Raw genomic sequence first — 19,290 nt, 5'->3', positions numbered from 1 at the left:
TGCAAATCTCATAAACCCATATTTTATTCACAATAGAACATAGTATATCAAATGTTTAAACTAAGACATTTTACTATTTCATGAAAAATATGATTTTGAATATGATTGCAGCAGTGTCTCAAAAACATTGGGACAGGGGCAATAAAAGGCTGGAAAAGTAAGTGGAACTAAAGAGAAACAGCTGAAAGAACAATTTTCAACTAATTAGTTTAATTTGCAGCAGGTCAGTCGCATGATTGGTTATAAAAAGAGCATCTCAGAAAGGCAGAGTGTTTTAAAGAATCACCAATCTGCAAATAAACTGTCTACAGATTGTGGAACAATTTCAGAATCATTTTTTCTCAAGTCAAATTGTGGAGCCTTTGAATATCTCGTCATCTGCAGCACATAATATTATCAAAAGATTCTGGGAATCTGGAAACATCTCTGTGTGCAAGGGACAAGACCAAAATTAATATTGCATGCCTGTGATCTTTGGTCCCTCAGGCAGCATTGCATTAAAAACAGGCATGATTCTGTCATGGAATTCATTGCACAGGCTCAGGGACACTTGAGAAATCATTTTCTGTGAACATCGCTCACCATGCCATCCCTAAATGCAGGTGAGAGCTCTGTCATGCAAAGAAGAACATTATGTGAATATGAACCAAAAATGTTGCTGTCTTCTCTGAGCCAAAGCTCATTTAAAATGGACTGAGGAAAAGTAGGAAACTGTTCTGTGGTCAGACAAATCAAAATTTGAAATTCTTTTTTGGAAAACGAGGATGCTGTGTCCTCCAGACTACAGAGGCGAGGGACCAACCAGCTTGTTATCAGTATTGAGCTTAGCAGCCTGTATCTCTGATGGTATGGGGGTGCATTAGTGCCTAAGAGACTGGCACCCTGAACATCTGGACAGGCACCATCAAAGCTGTATATGTCTTTTGGAGGGAAGGCCTTGTATATTTCAGAAATACAATGCTAGACCGCGTACTGCATCTATTACAACAGCTTAGCTTCACAGTAGAAGAGTCTGGGTGTTGAACTGGTCTGCATAAGCTAATATATTTCTTAAAATGGTACATTTTCTCAGTTTAAACATTTGATATATTTTCTATGTTCTGTTGTGAATAAAATAATTTTTAAAAAATTATCTTTTTTAACCTCTAATTGTATGATTTTTTTTTAAATCAAAAATATGATTGCTGCATATCATAGTGAGCAGTGTATTTATCAATTCCTTTCCATAACCAATTAAGTAACCTAACAAGCATGTGTTTGAACTGTCAGTATTGTGAGAGAACCCATGCAGGCAAAGGCTGTGAGGTGACACTGGTAAGCACTGCACCACTGTGCCACCCGTTGAGCGGTGTATTAACACAATAATATTTAATTTCCATCTCTTTTTTTTTATATTTCAGTCTTCTACCAAATAACTGTATTTATTATACTGTGCAGGAGCCCTTTTAAACATTTAGATGCATAAAAGATGACTAAATAGCTAAATTAATGAGATAAACTTGTCTGCATGCACCGTTTGGTTATAAATAACAAATGCATGTGGCAGGTCAATGTGAAAGATTTTACCCTCAACAAACGGGATGATTCCAGAAATTAAACGGTGTGGTTAAATGTGGTGGCACCTCTCAATAAGTATGTCTTGGATGAAACCACATTCTTCACACTTTCAAATAATTAACACTGAAATAAAATCCAAAAGTCAGCTTGCAGTTCTTTCTTTTTTCTTTTTTTTTATAGCCTCATAGAATGCTGCAGTCACAGTGTCACATTTCCAGTGTGTTACCTTGAGTTTCCCCAAAGCCATTTTGCACAAAAAAACATTTGAAAACCATTTGAGAAATATGTCGAGTAATAACAAATGATTTAGACAAATTAATTCTCTGCAGTGTTATTTGATGCATGCTTATTTTTTGTGCCTAATGGATGAAAGTCAAAGGGAAAGAGTTCACATAGAAGTAAAATAATGACATTTATGGGAAATATTGTGGAAAGGTCATGTTTTTCAGAAGCCAGCTCCTGGCCTAACACATCCTGGAGTCATCTGTGGTATTTCGGCTGCTCACACAACAGAGTGTGGGAATTATGTGGCCCATTTTTTATGTGTTTTAAGGATGACAAATACAGCTCATAGAAGAAACATTGTCATGTCCAAAGCAAATGATAGAGATAATATCATAATAAATAAATAAAGTTTTAAGATAAAATAATGATTCGTGTTAATAAATATAAGGATGAAGTGGGTGGGCCTCTCTGTAGACTTTCTGTTAGTTACTGAAATCCAATCTCAAAACCACTGGCTAATATTTATTTCCTGTTTTTAACAATTTGTCTGCATTTGTATGCCACAACCGCCAGATGGGATTGGGATGGTTCTTGGTTCAGACGTCAGCTGGCTAGACCACTAGTCCTGAAAAATTGGCCATTGCCCCCACATCTGGGAGATGTTTTCTCAAACTGGTGTGCAGATGTGCTCATGCAAAAATCCTGCTGGAAGCAAAAACAGAATACAACACCACTAGTACACATGTGCTTTTCAGCGGCATGTGGAAAAAGTCATTTGACCACATCTATTATTGCGGTGCAAGGTTAAGTGCTTGCAAAATGTTTCTGCTAATGCATTCCTGTCTTGTTGAGCTAGGTTCTTGTAATAGATTACAAAATAAATGAGAAAAGGAGATTATTTCAGAGCTTGATTGGCAATCAATTTGTGTAATTACAGAAAGTCACGGCATTGCCCTGCGGTAGAGCCAACACAGCAGTGGGTCCAAAGGGGATGTTAGACAGACTGTAAATCTTGTAAGGGCTTTGGTTCATGGAAGTGTTTGATAGTAAGAAAACTAATTGGAAGTCAGTTATAAAAGAGAGAGGGTGAGGATGATAAGAGCCAACTCAATGGTCAATGACCAAGTGTTCAAATTAATTTAAGTGCATTTACAGTCATGTCTCTGGCGACTGTGCTTCTGTGATGCTCATAACCTAAAACAACTACAGTGATTTAAACAATGCACTTTTGCTGTGCCAACGACCTATACAATATGGTATGTTGCAATATAGTAAATCCACAAAATAAGAAGGTTTTGAGACTTGCTTCCCTCTGGAGATCAACAGTGGTCTCCACCTCCACCTCTTTTTAAGATCTGGATGTATAAAGTGAAAGGTTAGCAAGTCTTTAGAGCAGATCATATACTCTGACTTATTATTTTCTTGGTTCAGACTCTTTTTTTTTTTTTTTTTAAGTTATCAGTAGTAGCTGTTTCTTTTTAAATTTGCTATTGAGAGGTGGTTTTCCATTTGCTGGTATACTGGTTCTTTTCTCTTCCCATCCCAACATCTCTTCTCTTTTGTTTGTGTTTTCATTTTCAGCAGTTTTGCATGTCGCGTCTGAAAATCACAAAATGATGCCTTCAAAAGCAAGGCTCCATTATACTGCATTTTGACACATTTTAAGTTATCATCTCGTGAGTATATTTGAGAGGTCATCATTAACCTGTTATAGATCCTACTGTGCTTTTCACAGGTGCCATTGTTTTTTTAGCTCATCCATGGGCCTGCTGACAATAATAGCAGAGTCTATTTGAAGTTGGAGCCACACAATGACACTTTGAAAGAGATTTATTGAATAGATTGCTCTGCTTCAAGGCTTCGTGTCCCATTTTCTCTCTGTTTACAATAAAATACCATCCCTGCAGAAGGGCCTGCTTGTGCTTCACGTCTTTTTGTGTTGGTCTTTTATCTGTTTGTTTCTGTATAGGTGTATTGTCTTTGTATGTACACTTGTGCATCATTGGGTAAACTCCTACAGTACAGTGGGTATGTGTGCATGTGCATCTGTTTTTTGGGTGTGAGCCGTAATCCATATTTAGCAGAGTAGCTGAGTGTTTTCTTTCCATGTCTTTCACAGGCAATTAAAGTAGTTTTTTTTCTGTGAGTATGGGACTTTATATCCAGTGAACTCTTATTATACCTTTTTGTCATAAAGAAATGAATGATCGAATATGAAAAAAGTGGCTCTATTGCCATTAAACAGAATTTGTAGAAAATGCAGTCATGGTAAAAAGAAAGTACGCCCTCAGCTTCTGAACTTATTAAAATCCAACCACAGGTATAATACAACACACAGTTTCCACCTTTTCATTATTTAGTTGCCAAAAATGAAGCCAAAAATCAGAAGCAGTGTGTGAAAAACTAAATACACTCCATGATGCAGTAGCTTGAAGTAGTCATTCTCTGTGTGATTTTGTCAGTCTCTCACATCATTGAGGAGGAATTTTGGCCCACTCTTCTCTATCGAGTTCTTTCAGTTCATTGACATCTGTGGGCATTCATTTATGCAGGTTTCTTAAGTTTCCACCACAGCACTTCATCCAGGTTGACGTCTGGATTTCGACTGGGCCATCGCAGCACCTTAATTCTTTTCTTTTTCAGCCGTTCTGTTGTAGATTTCTTGGTGTGCTTGGGATCATTTTCCCGTTGCATGACCTGTCCAAGCTTTAGTTGGCAGACAGATGACCTCACATTTGACACTAGAATACTTTGGTAAGCAGAAGAGTTCATGGTCTTCTCAATGATTGCAACGTGCCCAGGTCCAGAAGCTGCAAAATAAGCCCAAATCCTCATCCCTCCTCCACCATGCTTGATAGTTGGTATGAGATGTTTGTGCTGATATGCTTTGTTTGTTGGTTTTTTTCCAGATGTGATACTGTGCATTATGGCCAAACATCTCTACTTTGGTTTTGTCTGTCCTAAGGACATTGTTGCAGAAGTCTTGTGGTTTGTTCAAGTGCAACTTTGTCAGCCTAAGCTGTGCTGCTTTGTTCTTTTTAGAGAGAAGAAGCTTTTTCCCGGTAACCCTTCCAAACAAGCCATACTTGTTCAGTTTTTTTCTTATTGTAGTGCCATGAATTGTGACATTTAAAATGCTAAATGAGGCCGGTAGAGTCTAAGATGGAGCTCTTGTGGTTTTTGCAGTTTCTCTGAGCATTTCACAGTCTGACCTTGGAGTGGACTTAGTGGGACATCCACTCCTAGGAAGACTGTCTTGAATATTTTCCACTTGTGAGTAATCTTTGTCACTATAGAATGAAGCACTAATTGTTTGCAAATGGCCTTATAATACTTACCAGATTGATGGGCAGCAACAGTTGCTTCTTTAAGATCACTCCTGATGTCTCTCCTCCTTTGCATTGTGTTAACACACCTGAAAGCTCCAGACCAACAAACTGACAAAACTTCTACTTTTATAAAGGTGTGTATTCTTGTTGATGATCAGTCAGTCAAGTGCATTTGATTAGCAGGACCTGGATGCTACTTGCCTTCTTAATTCCAGAGGAAGCAGTAAGGGTGTACTTACTTTTTCACACACTGCTTCTGCATTTTGACTTCGTTTTTGTTAAATAAATCATGACATGGTGTAATATGGTATATGTTGTTGTTCATTTGAGGTAGTATTTACCTAATTTTAAGACCTGGTGAGGACCAGATTGTTTTATATATATATATATATATATATATATATTTTATATATAAGGTTTTATATAGTAAAACCTTATATAGGTTTTACTATATAAAACCTTAGAACTAAAAGAAGGTGTACATTCTTTTTATTTTGCCTATAAAGTTGTACATTTGCCATCTCAAAAGGTATTTGGCTTAAATAAGCATCATGAGTCTAGTAAATATTGATTTTGGATGAATATACCCTATATTTAAATCTACAGTTAGTCAGTTTGATCTATTTTATTCAAATGTTATTTTAATTCAAACTAAATCAGAATAACCAGAACAATAACTCGTCAGTAAGATATAACTTTATTTTGGAGGTGAGGTCAATAAAGGGTTTAAACAAGTAACCTTGTTTAGATACAGAGCACACAGCCTCTCTGAGCATATGCTTATTCACGCTGACTTCCCGCTCACCATCTCCAGACAAATTAATTCCTTGGAGTTGCCTTCAGCTGCAGGTCTGGCCGGAGCGCAGCTGTTGCAACCAACTGCAGCACTTTAAAACTCTCGCAGCATTTTTAATCATTCAGTTTGGTAAACTATCCAGAACACCTAGATTCACTGTAGATGATGAAGTACCTAATCATCCTTTACCCTCATTAATGAAACAATGAGGAGAATGCAGTATTTCAAATTTAGGCAGAACTATACATTTCTGTCACTGCAGGCAAAATCTATACTAATGATCATATCATTGTTCTTCTCTCCCCTGCCCAACTTCTGGCTTGTCATGCACTGCTAATATGGACATCCACGCAGGCTCAGGTCAGTGCTATTCAATTCTGTACGTATATCTGCTTTAGCTAATGAAGACAAAATGCATGCCAGATCTGTCCAGGTCACATCTACTTCTGACCTTTCTGGTCAAGTGCAACACGGATGGAAGAAATTTATCCGAAGTGCATTTAGAAAATACATCATCTGCTTTTTAACTCAAGAAATTCATACTGACGAGATGTCAGGACTTCATTATATTGTAAATAGTTTTCTAAAGTGTGCTTAAAAGAAGTTGAGTCAGGTAATATTATTACATTGTTAGTCTTAAAAAAAAAGATTCTGAAACTTCTTTCAAAAGGAATAAAAAAAAAAAAGCCTATTTATTTTTGATCTCTAATGAGAGGCTCTTGTAATGTGTGTGACAAAAGATGTATTTGGTGCAGTGGTTAGCAGTGTAGCATCACAGCAATAAGGTTCCTGGTTTGAATCTCGTGGTCATCCTGTGGTCTTTCTGTGTGAAGTTTACATGATTTTTCAGTTCCTCTGTGCATTTCTTCTTGATCCTATGGTATCTTCCCACAGTCCAAAGACATACCTGTTAAGTTAATTTAAGATTCTAAATTGGTCATGGATGTGAGGTCAATAAAGTGCTTAAAATGTAAAGAACAGAGTGGTGTATGAATGTATAGTTAAACATGGATCATAATCCTTTGGTCAGTAATGCTAGAAATACGCTCTATAAATGCGAGTAAGTTTCTATTCTTTGTTGTAGTATACCTGCTTTAACTTGCCATTTATTATCTATCTGAATGCATATGTACTGTGGCACCGTAGCCCAGGTTGAAAATGTTGGTGTTAGTGATGAATAAATAGTGTACTAATTGAGAAAAATGCCTCAAAAGTCAATCTTTGGGTGATAAAGATTGCCTCTTCATCTGGTGCTGTGTTTCCGCAGTAGTAGTGGAGCATGTGCAAGAAGAACAGTTGCCAGTTTACCCAGCTAGGGGCATCTGCAGGGACAGATGGGAGATGATGACGTGTGTAATAGGCATCTGTGTGGCCCGCAGGGGAGGGAATACTCAACACTCATTCCCCGTCTCTATCTCAGCACACACACTTGCGAGTGCACACACACCACAGTGACACCCATTACAGCTTGTCATAGCTTTCTCCACAAATTGTCCTCAAGAGTGCACCTTTAACTGTGGCAGACAGTTACATAGATTGAGAGTAAACATGTGTTTACAGGAGCATTGTGCTGGCTGCTCCCTTGGTTAAACAGACATGCCAGATTCACTGGCTGAGTGGAGAAAAGTGAATAGGCTCAAAATCGAGCCAATTACATCATCAGCTGAAGGGCCTGTCGCCACGCTCGTTGTCGTTTCACACACCCCATGCTGTTCTCTCCATTTCACGCATAGGTTTATTTCAGTGTGGATAAAAAGAATTTTCATCTATACTTGCATATAAAACACCTTTCAGCACCTCTCTGTAGTAGAGCCTTCGTTCTCTCTAGCTTCTCTGACTGTCCATTTAATTTTTATTACTTTGTCAGCTTTTAATTATGTTTTAGCCTCATTTGCACTCTAAAATATAAGGGACATCAATTGGCATAAAGCTGCGGCACAGACTTCAAAACATCTCAAGAAAACACAAATGCTTGATGTTAAAAATAAACAAAACATGAAGAGAATGCTGCCACATGTAAGAAATTAAGCCTGAAAGCTCAAAGTAGTGTGTATTTCTTTCTTTACCAAAGGAAAACTCAGGTGGGATACTGTTTCTAGTCTAGAGACGCTTCATTAGGTGTGAAAACTAAAAGCGTCCCTACATCGTTTCCATTTGCTATAACTGTAACAACCAGCTATTCTTTTTGTAGCATGTTTGTGTGTGGAGGGCTGGTGGGGTCAGTGTGTGTATGAGCTGATTTGTATGCATGTCCATTTTTTCAGGTCACATGCGTCAGTATTTTCTATCCATTATTTATGATATGTGTCCTTTTCCTCCTGCGTTTGTGCGTGTGTGTTTATATACAGGTGTATGCAGCTTTGCCATGCTACAGTGAATGCAGCCAATATGAGTGGCGGGTCGAGCCCTGGTCCATTTGTACCATCAACACTGTGGATGACCTGCCTGCCTGTGGAGAGGGAGTCCAAAGCCGCAAGATCAGGTCAGTGAATAGATTAGGCTTGGAAGACTATTTGCCTGGGATTGCAACAGCGGGAAGAGCAGACTGGCGACAGTCCTGGATCTGGCGCTCTCACTGGTCCTAGTACTCGCAATGCCAAGGGACAATAAACAGTCAAACCAATCCACTGCTTCCTAATGAGTGTTGATAGATTTTTGTGCACTACCTTTTAGTGCTACTTAAAAAAAGCCACAGAGGAAAACAATGAAGTATTGACCTTAGCATTGGATTAAGCACCACTGAAGAGAATAGACACTGATTTGGGCAACTGTGTTATTGTGTCTAAAGAAACTGAACTGGAATTGTCCAGTGCAAGTCCAGCTTTAAGTGTGAGGAACAGAAATAGATTTAAGTTAATCAGCCACCCACCTCCAACAGAAGTGCTCAAGTATATTTTTACAGGGACCATTTTTACCCTTTTAAGAAGTTTTTACAGTACCTTATGTACCCTCTCTCTGAGGACAGCTAATCAGCAAAATTCATTGTGTGTTAGTAGTTTACATGGAAGCCTTCTAGTTTGTCTTACCCTTATTTATTGCACGGTTAAATTTCAGTACCTAAAACCATTTAAAGGTTTTGGAGAGTTGACCGTTGTATTAGACAACAGTATAGTAGCGCTGTGACCTACAAAAATGCCAGTATTTACTGTGTAATGAACCTATTATATAGTGAACTGTTACTCTTTAAAAACTCTGAACTGACTACTAATACAGTAGAAGATAATCATCACCTACTGGGAGAGTCTACATTACTGAAAAGTTAGGTAATGATTAGTTAGTCTTAATTAACCCACTTTTGAGAGATGCTAGTAGTGACCTCATATTAGTAGAGACTTGTTTTAGCAGGACAGCCAAGTGAAGCCAACCATCCAGCTGGGAATCTTTTCTGTTTGCTCTTGTACAACAATTCTATGCCATCCCCACAAACAATATGTTACTCTTCTGGAAATATAATTAATGTGAAATGAAGAACAATCTGTAGTTATTTTTCTAGTAAAAACTTACTACCTTGAGAATCTCATCTAAGGAAAAAAAATGTAATCTAGTGTGAGTCATAAACTCAGAAATGGGTTTTAAAACTCAAAAAAGCATACTGCTAGGACTCTGGAGACTTGTTACACAGCTGCATCTGCTCCACTCACAGGTGTGTAAACAAGGGAGCAGCAAATGACAGCACGGTGGAGGATAGTCTGTGTGATCAAGAAGAAATGCCACCCAGAGCCCAGGTCTGCTATCTGGCATGCCCCAATGACTGTGTCATGACACCCTGGGGACCTTGGAGCAACTGCCCTCTGGTAAGAAGCAGACTTTAGTGGCTGTTTCGATTGTTATTTGACAGTTTGTGATGATGTCAGTTGGTTGATTTGTTGGTTTGGTCTGCAGAATTAAAAAAAAGAAAAAAGCAATTATCAAATACTATGAAGCATTTATAGTAGAAAGTGCAGGTAAAAATGGAAATATACACAACTAATCTTATATTGCATTTCATTCTTGGCTATTTTCAGTCATTAAAAGTAAGAGAATATATATGTGTGTGTGTTTGTGTGTGTGTGTGTGTGTGTGTGTGTGTGTGTGTGTGTGTGTGTGTGTGTGTGTGTGTGTGTGTGTGTGTGTGTGTGTGTGTGCATTAATTTATGCATTATATCAACTATCTGCCATTAATGGTCTCATAAATACCTAAATAGCTTTCTGGACTTATCATGTATTATGTTCATGTCATTAGAAATGAATATTTTTTTTTTTTTGTAATGTGTATCACAGTAAATGCATTTTTTGTATGGCTTCAGCATAAAGGTTAAAAAAACATATTCACATTCTAAGTACAGAACAGTGAAACACTGGTAGTCATTTGTGATAAATAAATTGTGATAATCCTAACACTTTCTGCAGAGTTTAAGGTAAACTGGGTAAATTAACTTTACTAATATACCTTCGTTCTATAATGAAGCTTAGTCCTCAGGCAACAACTACGTAGCATATGTCTCCTAGTGTTTGTAGCCACAGGCTATTGGTCACATGGCCTCTTAGCTGCGTTATAGGTTTCCTGTCAAACACAACAGTTCATTGGAGAGGAACATTAGAGTCAGAGGATGGGAAAGGAGCTAATTAGTTTACTTCACGCACATTTTGACCCATACAGTGTTTCAGTCTGCAGAATTTGGTAGCACTTTAGCATTTATTAAATGTAGTAATGCAATAGGTGAAAAAATAGTGCAGAACAAATCAGCCTGGAAGCTAATTAAACAGTCATGTTTTTACAACTAAGAAAGCCTACATACTGATGGAGGTATATGTTTAGTCAAATGCTGATTTTAATTAAAGTTGGCCACTAGGAAGCCGATTTCAGGTATATGAAATATACAGATGAGTTGTACATTATTTCACACTAGTGTCTAAATAGGAGATTTTTTTTTTTTACCCTTTTTTAAATGGGATAGAAAAGAAATAATGGTAATGTGAGCTTAGCATTTTAGCTATAAAACTGATCAAAATAATTTAAAATAAAATATGTGAGACAAATATTATCCTACCCTGGATATACAGTTGATTCATAGTCTCTGTTGTCAACCTTAAAATGCATTTGGAGAGTCAGAGATGTTCTGATGTTTTGTTTGTTCTGATGCACTTCTTGAAGTTATTCTCTCAAACTCAACAACTTCACATAACAATAGCAACAATCACTGATTCTGCATCCCCATGCTGTGAAAGAATCTCCTCTGTAAATGATAATGTTAGCTCAGACAGAAATATTTTATGCAAAGTATGCCCGTCCACTGTAATTAGCAGAAGTTTTATAGCCCTGGGTTATTCCTGCTCTCTGCTAGAATGAAGATATTGTGCTGTATGTACAGCTTTGTGACGAGATGGGTGCTCCAGTGGGGTCCTAAGGTGGCGTAGTGATGAAAGCTAGCATCCTAGGTAATAACAGTGTGACGCTTCCCTTTCCTCAGCCTTGTTTTATTTTAGTTAAATCCAATGAAAATGTACTTTTATGGAACTGTAGCTCAAAGTTTATTTTAAAAAGGCATGAATTGCAGAGCAATAAGAATAAGCCCAGAATGGTTATGCTATTATGCCAATATTCATGAATAAGTTTCTACATCATTCTCGCAGCATGGTCAATCAACAGTATAGTTTAGGTGCAGACATTCTGCGTACACGTCTTTGAAACCTCGGCTTTGTTTCAGCATTACCGGCCAAAGTGGAACTCTTTCTTCACCAAGGCAGTTGTACACTGTAAAATATTATGAACTAAAATGTCACCATGCAATTTTGTGCTATAATACATATAATACAGTATTTGTTATACAGTACAGTTTTCTTTTTCAGTTAAATCAGACTCAACTATTAATCTAAGTACACTATATTGGACAAAAGTACAGGCCACCTAGACTTTACACTCACAGGAGCTGCTCGGCCATGGAAACCCGTACCATGAAGCTCCTGGCACACAGTTTTTGCGCTGATGTTAATGTTCATGGAATATCTAAATGTGAAGAAATTTCACAAACTGATTTGTTGTGACAGTGGCATACTATTAAAGTAGTTAGTGAGCTTGTTAGAATGACCCATTCCTTCAAAATGTTTGTAAAAGCTTGATACTTGGCTTGATTTTTATACACCTGTGGCAATGGGACTGAAAACACTAATTTAGAAAATTTAGGGGTGTCGCCTAATACTTCATTCATGTAGTGTACAAGCCTACCTTAACTATGAAAAATATTTTTGAATCTAGTCCCACCATCTCATCTCACCATCCCACATAATGTAAATAGATAAGAGTACACAACAAATATTGTAGCAACCACAGAAGAGGTTTACTCAGTTTTTCTAAGTGCCAAAGATTCTTCGGGATGAAAGGGAAGGAAAACAGGAAGAACCCTCAGGCAAATCCAGGTTCAGGGAGGGGCAGTCATCTGCCGTGACCGGTTGGGGCTGAGGGGAGAGAGACAGGACAAAAGACACTCTGTGATCATGTTATACTTTAAAGCAAATGTCTTTTAAATTTTTAATATTATGAAACTTGTTAAAAATTGCATTACATAAAATTTTTTAAGAAACATTCAAACATTTGTGATAATCTGTTTTAGTGGTTTCTGGATTGATGAAAACAATGGCTATATAAAGTTGAAAAGTCAGAAACCACAACTTTGATCTTGGAAAAGATGGTTGCAGAATATCTAATATTCAATTGTTAAATCATAATAATGGCTTAAAATAAATATTTCCTGTTACTTTTTCCTAAACTGGTTATATTCTGTAATAGGGCTGGGCGATATGGACCAAAAATAATATTTCAAATTAGCTTGAATGGCGATATACAATATATATCTCAATATTTTTTTTTCCCAAAAGGTATAAACAAAAAGGCATTTCTGAGTCAAAGCTGCATGTCCCAAATGTCACACAGGCACTTTTATTAACATTCAGCTGTAGATGTACATGACAAATTGCTCAAAATTAAACTGTTGGCATATTTAAATAAAAATGGTCCTCAAATAAATTAATGCTTTTTCCCTCCATAACAAAAGACTCACAGCTTTACTATTAAAATGTAAACAGAAAAGATACAGAGCAAAAATAGCAAAAGGCTGACTTATTCTTTAAAAAGCCAGTCTGCAGTGAAGTAGACTTCACCAAAGTGCTTCCTCCTGTGTGTACTCTTGTACATCCACTACTATGTGCAAATAACAAAACATGTAAACAGACTGAATGAATAAAATTCCACCCTTCAGTCAGCAGGATTTTAGCACGGCAACAGAGGAGGATTTCAGGTTTCCAAAACTCTCCAAAAGCTGCCGACGTCACCATCGCTAGTTGCTTTTTGAGAAAAAAAAAGTCGCTAGGAGGGTCTGAAAAGCCACTAAATCTAGCAACAAAGTCGCTAAGTTGGCTTGGCAACGCTGCCATGCTGTCACTTCCTGCATGATTTACGGGTGAAGCAGTGAGGGAGAGAGGCGGGGCAGTGTGAAGTTGTTCAGAGACAACTTGGGAGAAGAGAACGGTGAACTGGTGCATCTACAAGTATGACTGTAACGTGACATAGACTATATCGATATAAACGGTATTGTCTCATCTTATATCATGTATGAAAATATATTAATATTTCTTAAAAACTCGATACCTCGCCCAGCCATATTCTATAAGAATAAACGTCACATCTATTCAAAAATAGTTAATTGTACAATTGAATATTTCTAATTGATCATGTCATGATTCATTACAGTTGCAAGTAATGGCAAAAAACTAAATTCTGCGTGTAATTTTGTGTATGTGTTATTTTAGCAGTTTGGTAGCTTTGCTGGGCTAGTCTAACTACAGACTAACTACACTGACCACCCTTTTCAACTGCTTGTCAGTGTAAATATCTAATTGGGTAATCACATGGCAGCATGTGATTTAAACCAAGCAGGTCTGAAAAGAATGGTTCAAAAAGGAGAAACTATTCGGTAAGCGGCAGTTCTCTTGGAGAAAATATCTTGTCAGTGTCAGAGGCCAGAATAGAATGGCCAAACTGCTTTGAAGCTGATTAAAAAAGTAACTCAAATAATTAATTACAACCAAGGTATAAAAAAAGACTCTGAACACACCTTAAACCTTGAAGCAGATGGGTTACAGCAGCAGAAGACCACACTGGGTGCCACTCCTGTCAATTAAGAACAGGAAATTTGCACAGGCTCACCAAAGTTGGACAATAGAAGATTGGAAAAATGTTGCCTGGTCAAATGACTCAATTTCTGCTGCAAGATCCAAATAGTAGTGTCAGAATCAGAATTCTGTGTAAACCACATGAAAATGTATCCATCCTGCTTTGTAGCAAGAGCTCAGGCTGATGGTGGTGGTGTAGTGGTTTGTGGGATATTTTCTTGGCAAACCTTGGGTCCCTTAATAGCAAATGAGCATCATCTATACACCACAGCATACTTGAGTACTGTTGCTGGCAATGCCCATCCCTTTATGACCACAATGAACCCATCTTGAGCTGCTTCCAGCAGGATAACCCGCCATGTCATGAAGCTCAAATCATCTCAAACCGGTTTCTTTACCATGACAATGAGTTCACTGTAACAGTCCACAGTCACCAGATCTCGATCCAATAGATCATCTGCAAAAAATCTGCAGCAACATGATGATGCAGTCATGTCAATATGTATGAAAATCTCTGAGGAATATTTCCAGGAGCTTGTTGAATCTATGCCATGAAGAATTAAGACAGTTCTGATGGCAGAAGAGGGCCCAATGGTAGCAAAATTTAGCCAATAAAGTGACCAATTAGTATATTTTACAGTAAATGAGATACTGTAGTAAGAAAAAACATCTTAATCTCTGAGTCTCTGCATGTAGCATGCAAATGTAAGTGTGTGGTTAGGTGACTGTCAGTGTGAACACATTAAAGGTACAATGACTGCAGCTGATTCATGAGCTTCACACACTGCCAGCTCATTAGGAGGTGACAATGACTGAGGTGTGGGTTCTGTTGCGTCAGGTGCAGAGAAACAAATGCAGCTCAATGCAAAGACTTTTATAAGTAGAATCAAGAATCAAGAATCAAGAATCAAGAATGCCTTTATTAGTCCCACAAATGGGGAAATTGCAGTTAACAGAACATCCATCCAAAACAAAAACATAACACAGACAGGGGGGGACAGATGTCTGAGGTCATGCAACCGTTTCACAACGGCGCTACCTTTAGCAGAGAGACAGAAAGAGATACATTGGGATAGTTAGGTTCAAAAAAATCATCTCATACTGTGTTCATAAAGAACACCTTACGAGGTTCCAAAAAACACCTCAGCAAAAAGCATATTGCACATATAAAGCCGGGATAGCAGTATGGTGGGTAGGGTCAGGGTCAGGAGGGGACACAGACGGAGACGAGAGGGTGGGGGCATTGTGGAGCCCAGATGCCAGCTCCCAGGCAAACAGTTTGCTGATAGTGATGGAAGTTCATCAGCAGCCTTGGTACACCAGATCCAGCTTCACAAATCACAGAGAGGGCTGAGGGGGATAGCGGCCTTCACACATAGTTCTGGAGAGATATGATTGCCAGCCAAGGCCGGCTAGGGAGCCGAATTCTGATAATGCAGGTGTTGTTTTGGAACAGGCTGCTTGTTTTTTCAACAGCCTTCAGTCTCACTGGGAAACCATTCAATAAATCCAATAATCCAAATTCATTAGTTACCGTCCTCACTGAGCAGAACCGTACCTTATCTCCAGATCGAACCCCTCACACCTGCTACTCCCCAAGTCTACGGCTCAGGTTCATCAGGCTTTGAGTCTGAGTCTGTACCATTCTGGTCAGCCCATCCACCTGGGTCGGCAGCCTCTGCAGATGTCGAACTGCCGTCCAGGTTTTCTTGATTTCACGGTAAATCAGGTATCCTCCAAGCCCAAACAGAAAAGATACCGCTACCAGATAGCCAAATATGTAAGCGTCTTCCACGTCTTCCACCTCTAGGGCCGAGAAGCACACAGGTCTCCACGAGCTCCAAGAATCGATGACGTATCCAACCGGGTCTGTTCCACTCGGACACGCAGGCTCCCCTTTCCCAGATCTCATAGTGGAAAAAATTCGATCCATGGTCTTGAAGGCCCAGTTTGCCAAATCCATATTGCTCTCAATCTTATTCTTATTCGAACAGTGTGCAAGAGACGCTCTCACAGCAAGCAGCAAGCAGGAAAGATAGGGAGGGCAGGGAGAGAGATAGAATGCGACCGTCCCCGTCAGAGGCTGGAGCAAGAACCTCTTAAATCAAAGACCAAGCTAACAGTTCTTTTACTCCTCAGTTCACAGAGGAGTAAATGTGGAAGTCCACTGTATTGTGGCTGCAAAGATTTGCACATTAGCTTGATTTTCATCAAGCTAACGCACCTTGTTGGTAGATATTTAGTAAATGTTGTACTCTTGCGGTTCAACTAATAGCTTTTTCGATAATTATCACACTTGTCTTCATCTGCCTTTAACAGTGTGGTGTAGAGGTCGATTCTTTAACAGTGTGGAGTAAAAGTCGATAAATTCTCCTAGCCCATCGACTTTGCAGGATTATTTAGATGTCCAGCCGCTAAATATATTATATATAACACACTGAAGACAGCAGTTACCATATAGTGAATGTGTTTTATGAGTCAATTACTGTTGAATTCCAAGCAGGTGTTACTGCTCAGTCTGAGTGGATGGTGGAAAAGGTGTTTATACAAAATATATAGCTACAAAAAGAGAGAGAATATATAACACTACTGAAATTAAGGGTTATTTATAAAGTAAATTCCTGGGTATTTTCCATAAAAGTATATGTAGGCATAGTTAAAAGGTTCCCTCAGAAAGACTACATTTGCTCTTTGTATTTTTGTTTTGGTGTTTTTTTGTTTTTTTTTTAATTTGTTTGCATTTGCAGAATTCATAAACACTTTCTATTATTTATAACACTGATGTTTTCATTGCAATTAACCATAATCATATCAATAGAAATTATCTTGCTTTCAAATTCTGGAAGAGCAACAATTGTAGCTTTCATTCTCATAAACCTTTTATTAGGCAGCTTCTGCCCAAGGATGACACACTGTGTGGAAATCAGGCTGTGCTGTGTAATTTGAGAGCGCTCGCGTCAAGAGAAAAAGAGGGTCTGTGTTTGAGCTGACTCATTCACGTTATTTTTCTTTGATTAAATATGTTTATCAGGGACCAATAAACATAAATTGTAAAGAAAAATATATTCTTTCTACATGATTAAATTATTTCATTTTTTAATTTTCTTCTGTGATTATAATAATGACCAGGTATATCTCTGAGAACGACTACAGAAAGTATGCATTTTGGATTCATTATACATTATAAGGGGTTCAGGAGATGTACAGTTGCTGGGTGTTGTTCAGATACTGAATGGTATTGCATTCAACTTTGAATTACTGTAAGCCTAAATAAAATTAGCACAGTAAAAGGCAGTTCTTGTGATAAGATGAAGAAGTTATAATTTGTTCCTGCACACTCTTGTGGCAAAACAAAATTTGACATATTTACAATGGATTTCATACCTTATGCTGTGAATGTATGTTTTACTTGGTAGATCATAAAACTTAATGCTAAAGACAGCTACTGCTGTAGGATGCCTTGGCTCCAAATTGATTTATCCCATCACTCTGATTTCTAAAACTCTAAAAATCTTTTGTTGTTGTTGTTTTGTTTGTTTGTTTTTGTGCAGCAGTGTGACCAAGAAACATCAAGGAACAGAAGCAGACATATCCTACGCCCTGCAGCCTCAGATAACTCACCCTGTCCAGAGGTGGTCCAATCAGAGCCCTGTGTTCTCAATAGTACGTGTTTCACCTACCAGTACAGAGTCTCAGGTAGGAAGATCTGCACATCACTTCTGATCTGTATACCATGTTGCACTCTTTGTAAATGTAGCCAAGGATTTTGAGACTTTTGATTACAGCCTTTTAGCCCCATAATTGCCATGGGTCATTGTACACCTAAATCAGAAAAAGGTAAAATTTTCTTGCTATCAGAATGCATTATAATGATACACGGGAGAAGGTTATTTTATCAATGTTATTTTGCAATAATAACATGGGTTTCCTCCCACAGTCCAAACACATGCAGTTACTGGGGTTAGGTTAATTGGTGATTCTAAATTGCCCATAGGTGTGAATGGTTGTCTGTTTCTCTGTGTTAGCCCTGCGACAGGCTGGCGACCTATACAGGGCGCAACCCGCCTCTCAGCCCATAAAGTTCCTTTATGCAATAAACAATATTATATATATATGTGATATAGTAATAATAATAAACTTTATTTATCATGCTGTTCTGTGCTTCATCAGAGAAGAAAAAAGAGCCAACATTGACATTCCAACTTTGTATTAGTCGTTTTCACAAAAGCAGCAGGTAAACAGCCGCATTCAGCCTAAGGGTGAGGCTACATGTTGATTATAAATTTTTTTTTTTAAAAATAGGCTATTTTTACTTACTTTCTGCAACTGTAATAATGTGCTCATCTTCAAGTGGTAGGATGACCTACCTTTTCACAGAGGCTTTGGATTACTGTCAGATGATAACCAGCCAGATCCCAAATTAATATAAACCATTAATTATTCATTATTATTAATAGTGAAAAATGAATAATTAATAAGAGTTATTGTTAATTATTTCCAGCATAGTCAGGGTTGACTTGATGAAAATTATGACATTTTCATCATTCAGCAATGTCTCTCTTAAAGTCTCTCTTAAAAAGAATTCCTGATTTCAAGGAGTTTCCTGAACAAAATAATACAAGGTGTGAGCTTTGTATGTTGGGTGAACTGGGATTTCCTTACAGAATGTTGCTGTTGTTGTAGTGCTGACATAAAAGATGGTTTGACAGTGAGACTAATGAAGATATGTTGCTGTGTCTATCTAGACTGGAGTACATGCCAGCTTAGTGAAAATGCCATCTGTGGTCAGGGATCACGTTTTCGTCTCCTGGATTGTATTCGCAGCGATGGCAAGGTTATGGAGGTGCAGAAGTGCAAGCAGGTAATCGCTGTGTAGACAAAGATCTTTAAGCCGTACAGTCACAATACAGAAATTCCTGAGGAAATAAATTCATCTTCTGCCTACATAATCTTTTTAGGCAGGAGATGTCAGGTGTCACTACAGTACAATATATATAACTATAGAAAGTGATGAACAGGTTAATGTAAAAATGAAAACGTTTCATCACACACACATATTTTGGGTGCGAGTCAAATTTTAAAGTCAAACAGTTTTTTAAAAATACAGATGGGAGTGCACCAAATTAAGTGATATTTCTTGAAATCTGAAATATTGATGGATAATGCAATGCTGCAGCCTTCCTTCTGTTCCAAAAGCTTATTTATTATTGAAAGCCCAGTTGCCCAATTTGATTA

The 19,290-nt window shown here is 38.0% G+C and overlaps 1 protein-coding gene across 1 annotated transcript in view; it reads left to right on the top strand.

The window, feature by feature from the left end:
* The window catches only part of thsd7ba (thrombospondin, type I, domain containing 7Ba), a 115,587-nt gene that overhangs the window by 80,380 nt on the left and 15,917 nt on the right, over positions 1-19,290 (top strand). Inside the window, exons 14-18 of the mRNA XM_030758123.1 lie at positions 6,262-6,267; positions 8,256-8,389; positions 9,551-9,701; positions 17,607-17,751; positions 18,801-18,916. Coding sequence (XP_030613983.1) covers positions 6,262-6,267; positions 8,256-8,389; positions 9,551-9,701; positions 17,607-17,751; positions 18,801-18,916 — 552 coding nt within the window. The remainder of the gene's footprint in view (positions 1-6,261; positions 6,268-8,255; positions 8,390-9,550; positions 9,702-17,606; positions 17,752-18,800; positions 18,917-19,290) is intronic.

Source organism: Archocentrus centrarchus, chromosome 21, assembly GCF_007364275.1.
Source record: "Archocentrus centrarchus isolate MPI-CPG fArcCen1 chromosome 21, fArcCen1, whole genome shotgun sequence".
Classification (NCBI taxonomy): Eukaryota; Metazoa; Chordata; class Actinopteri; order Cichliformes; family Cichlidae; genus Archocentrus; species Archocentrus centrarchus.
Note: the sequence above shows the minus strand (reverse complement) of the source record. Positions and strands in the feature narration are given on the sequence as shown.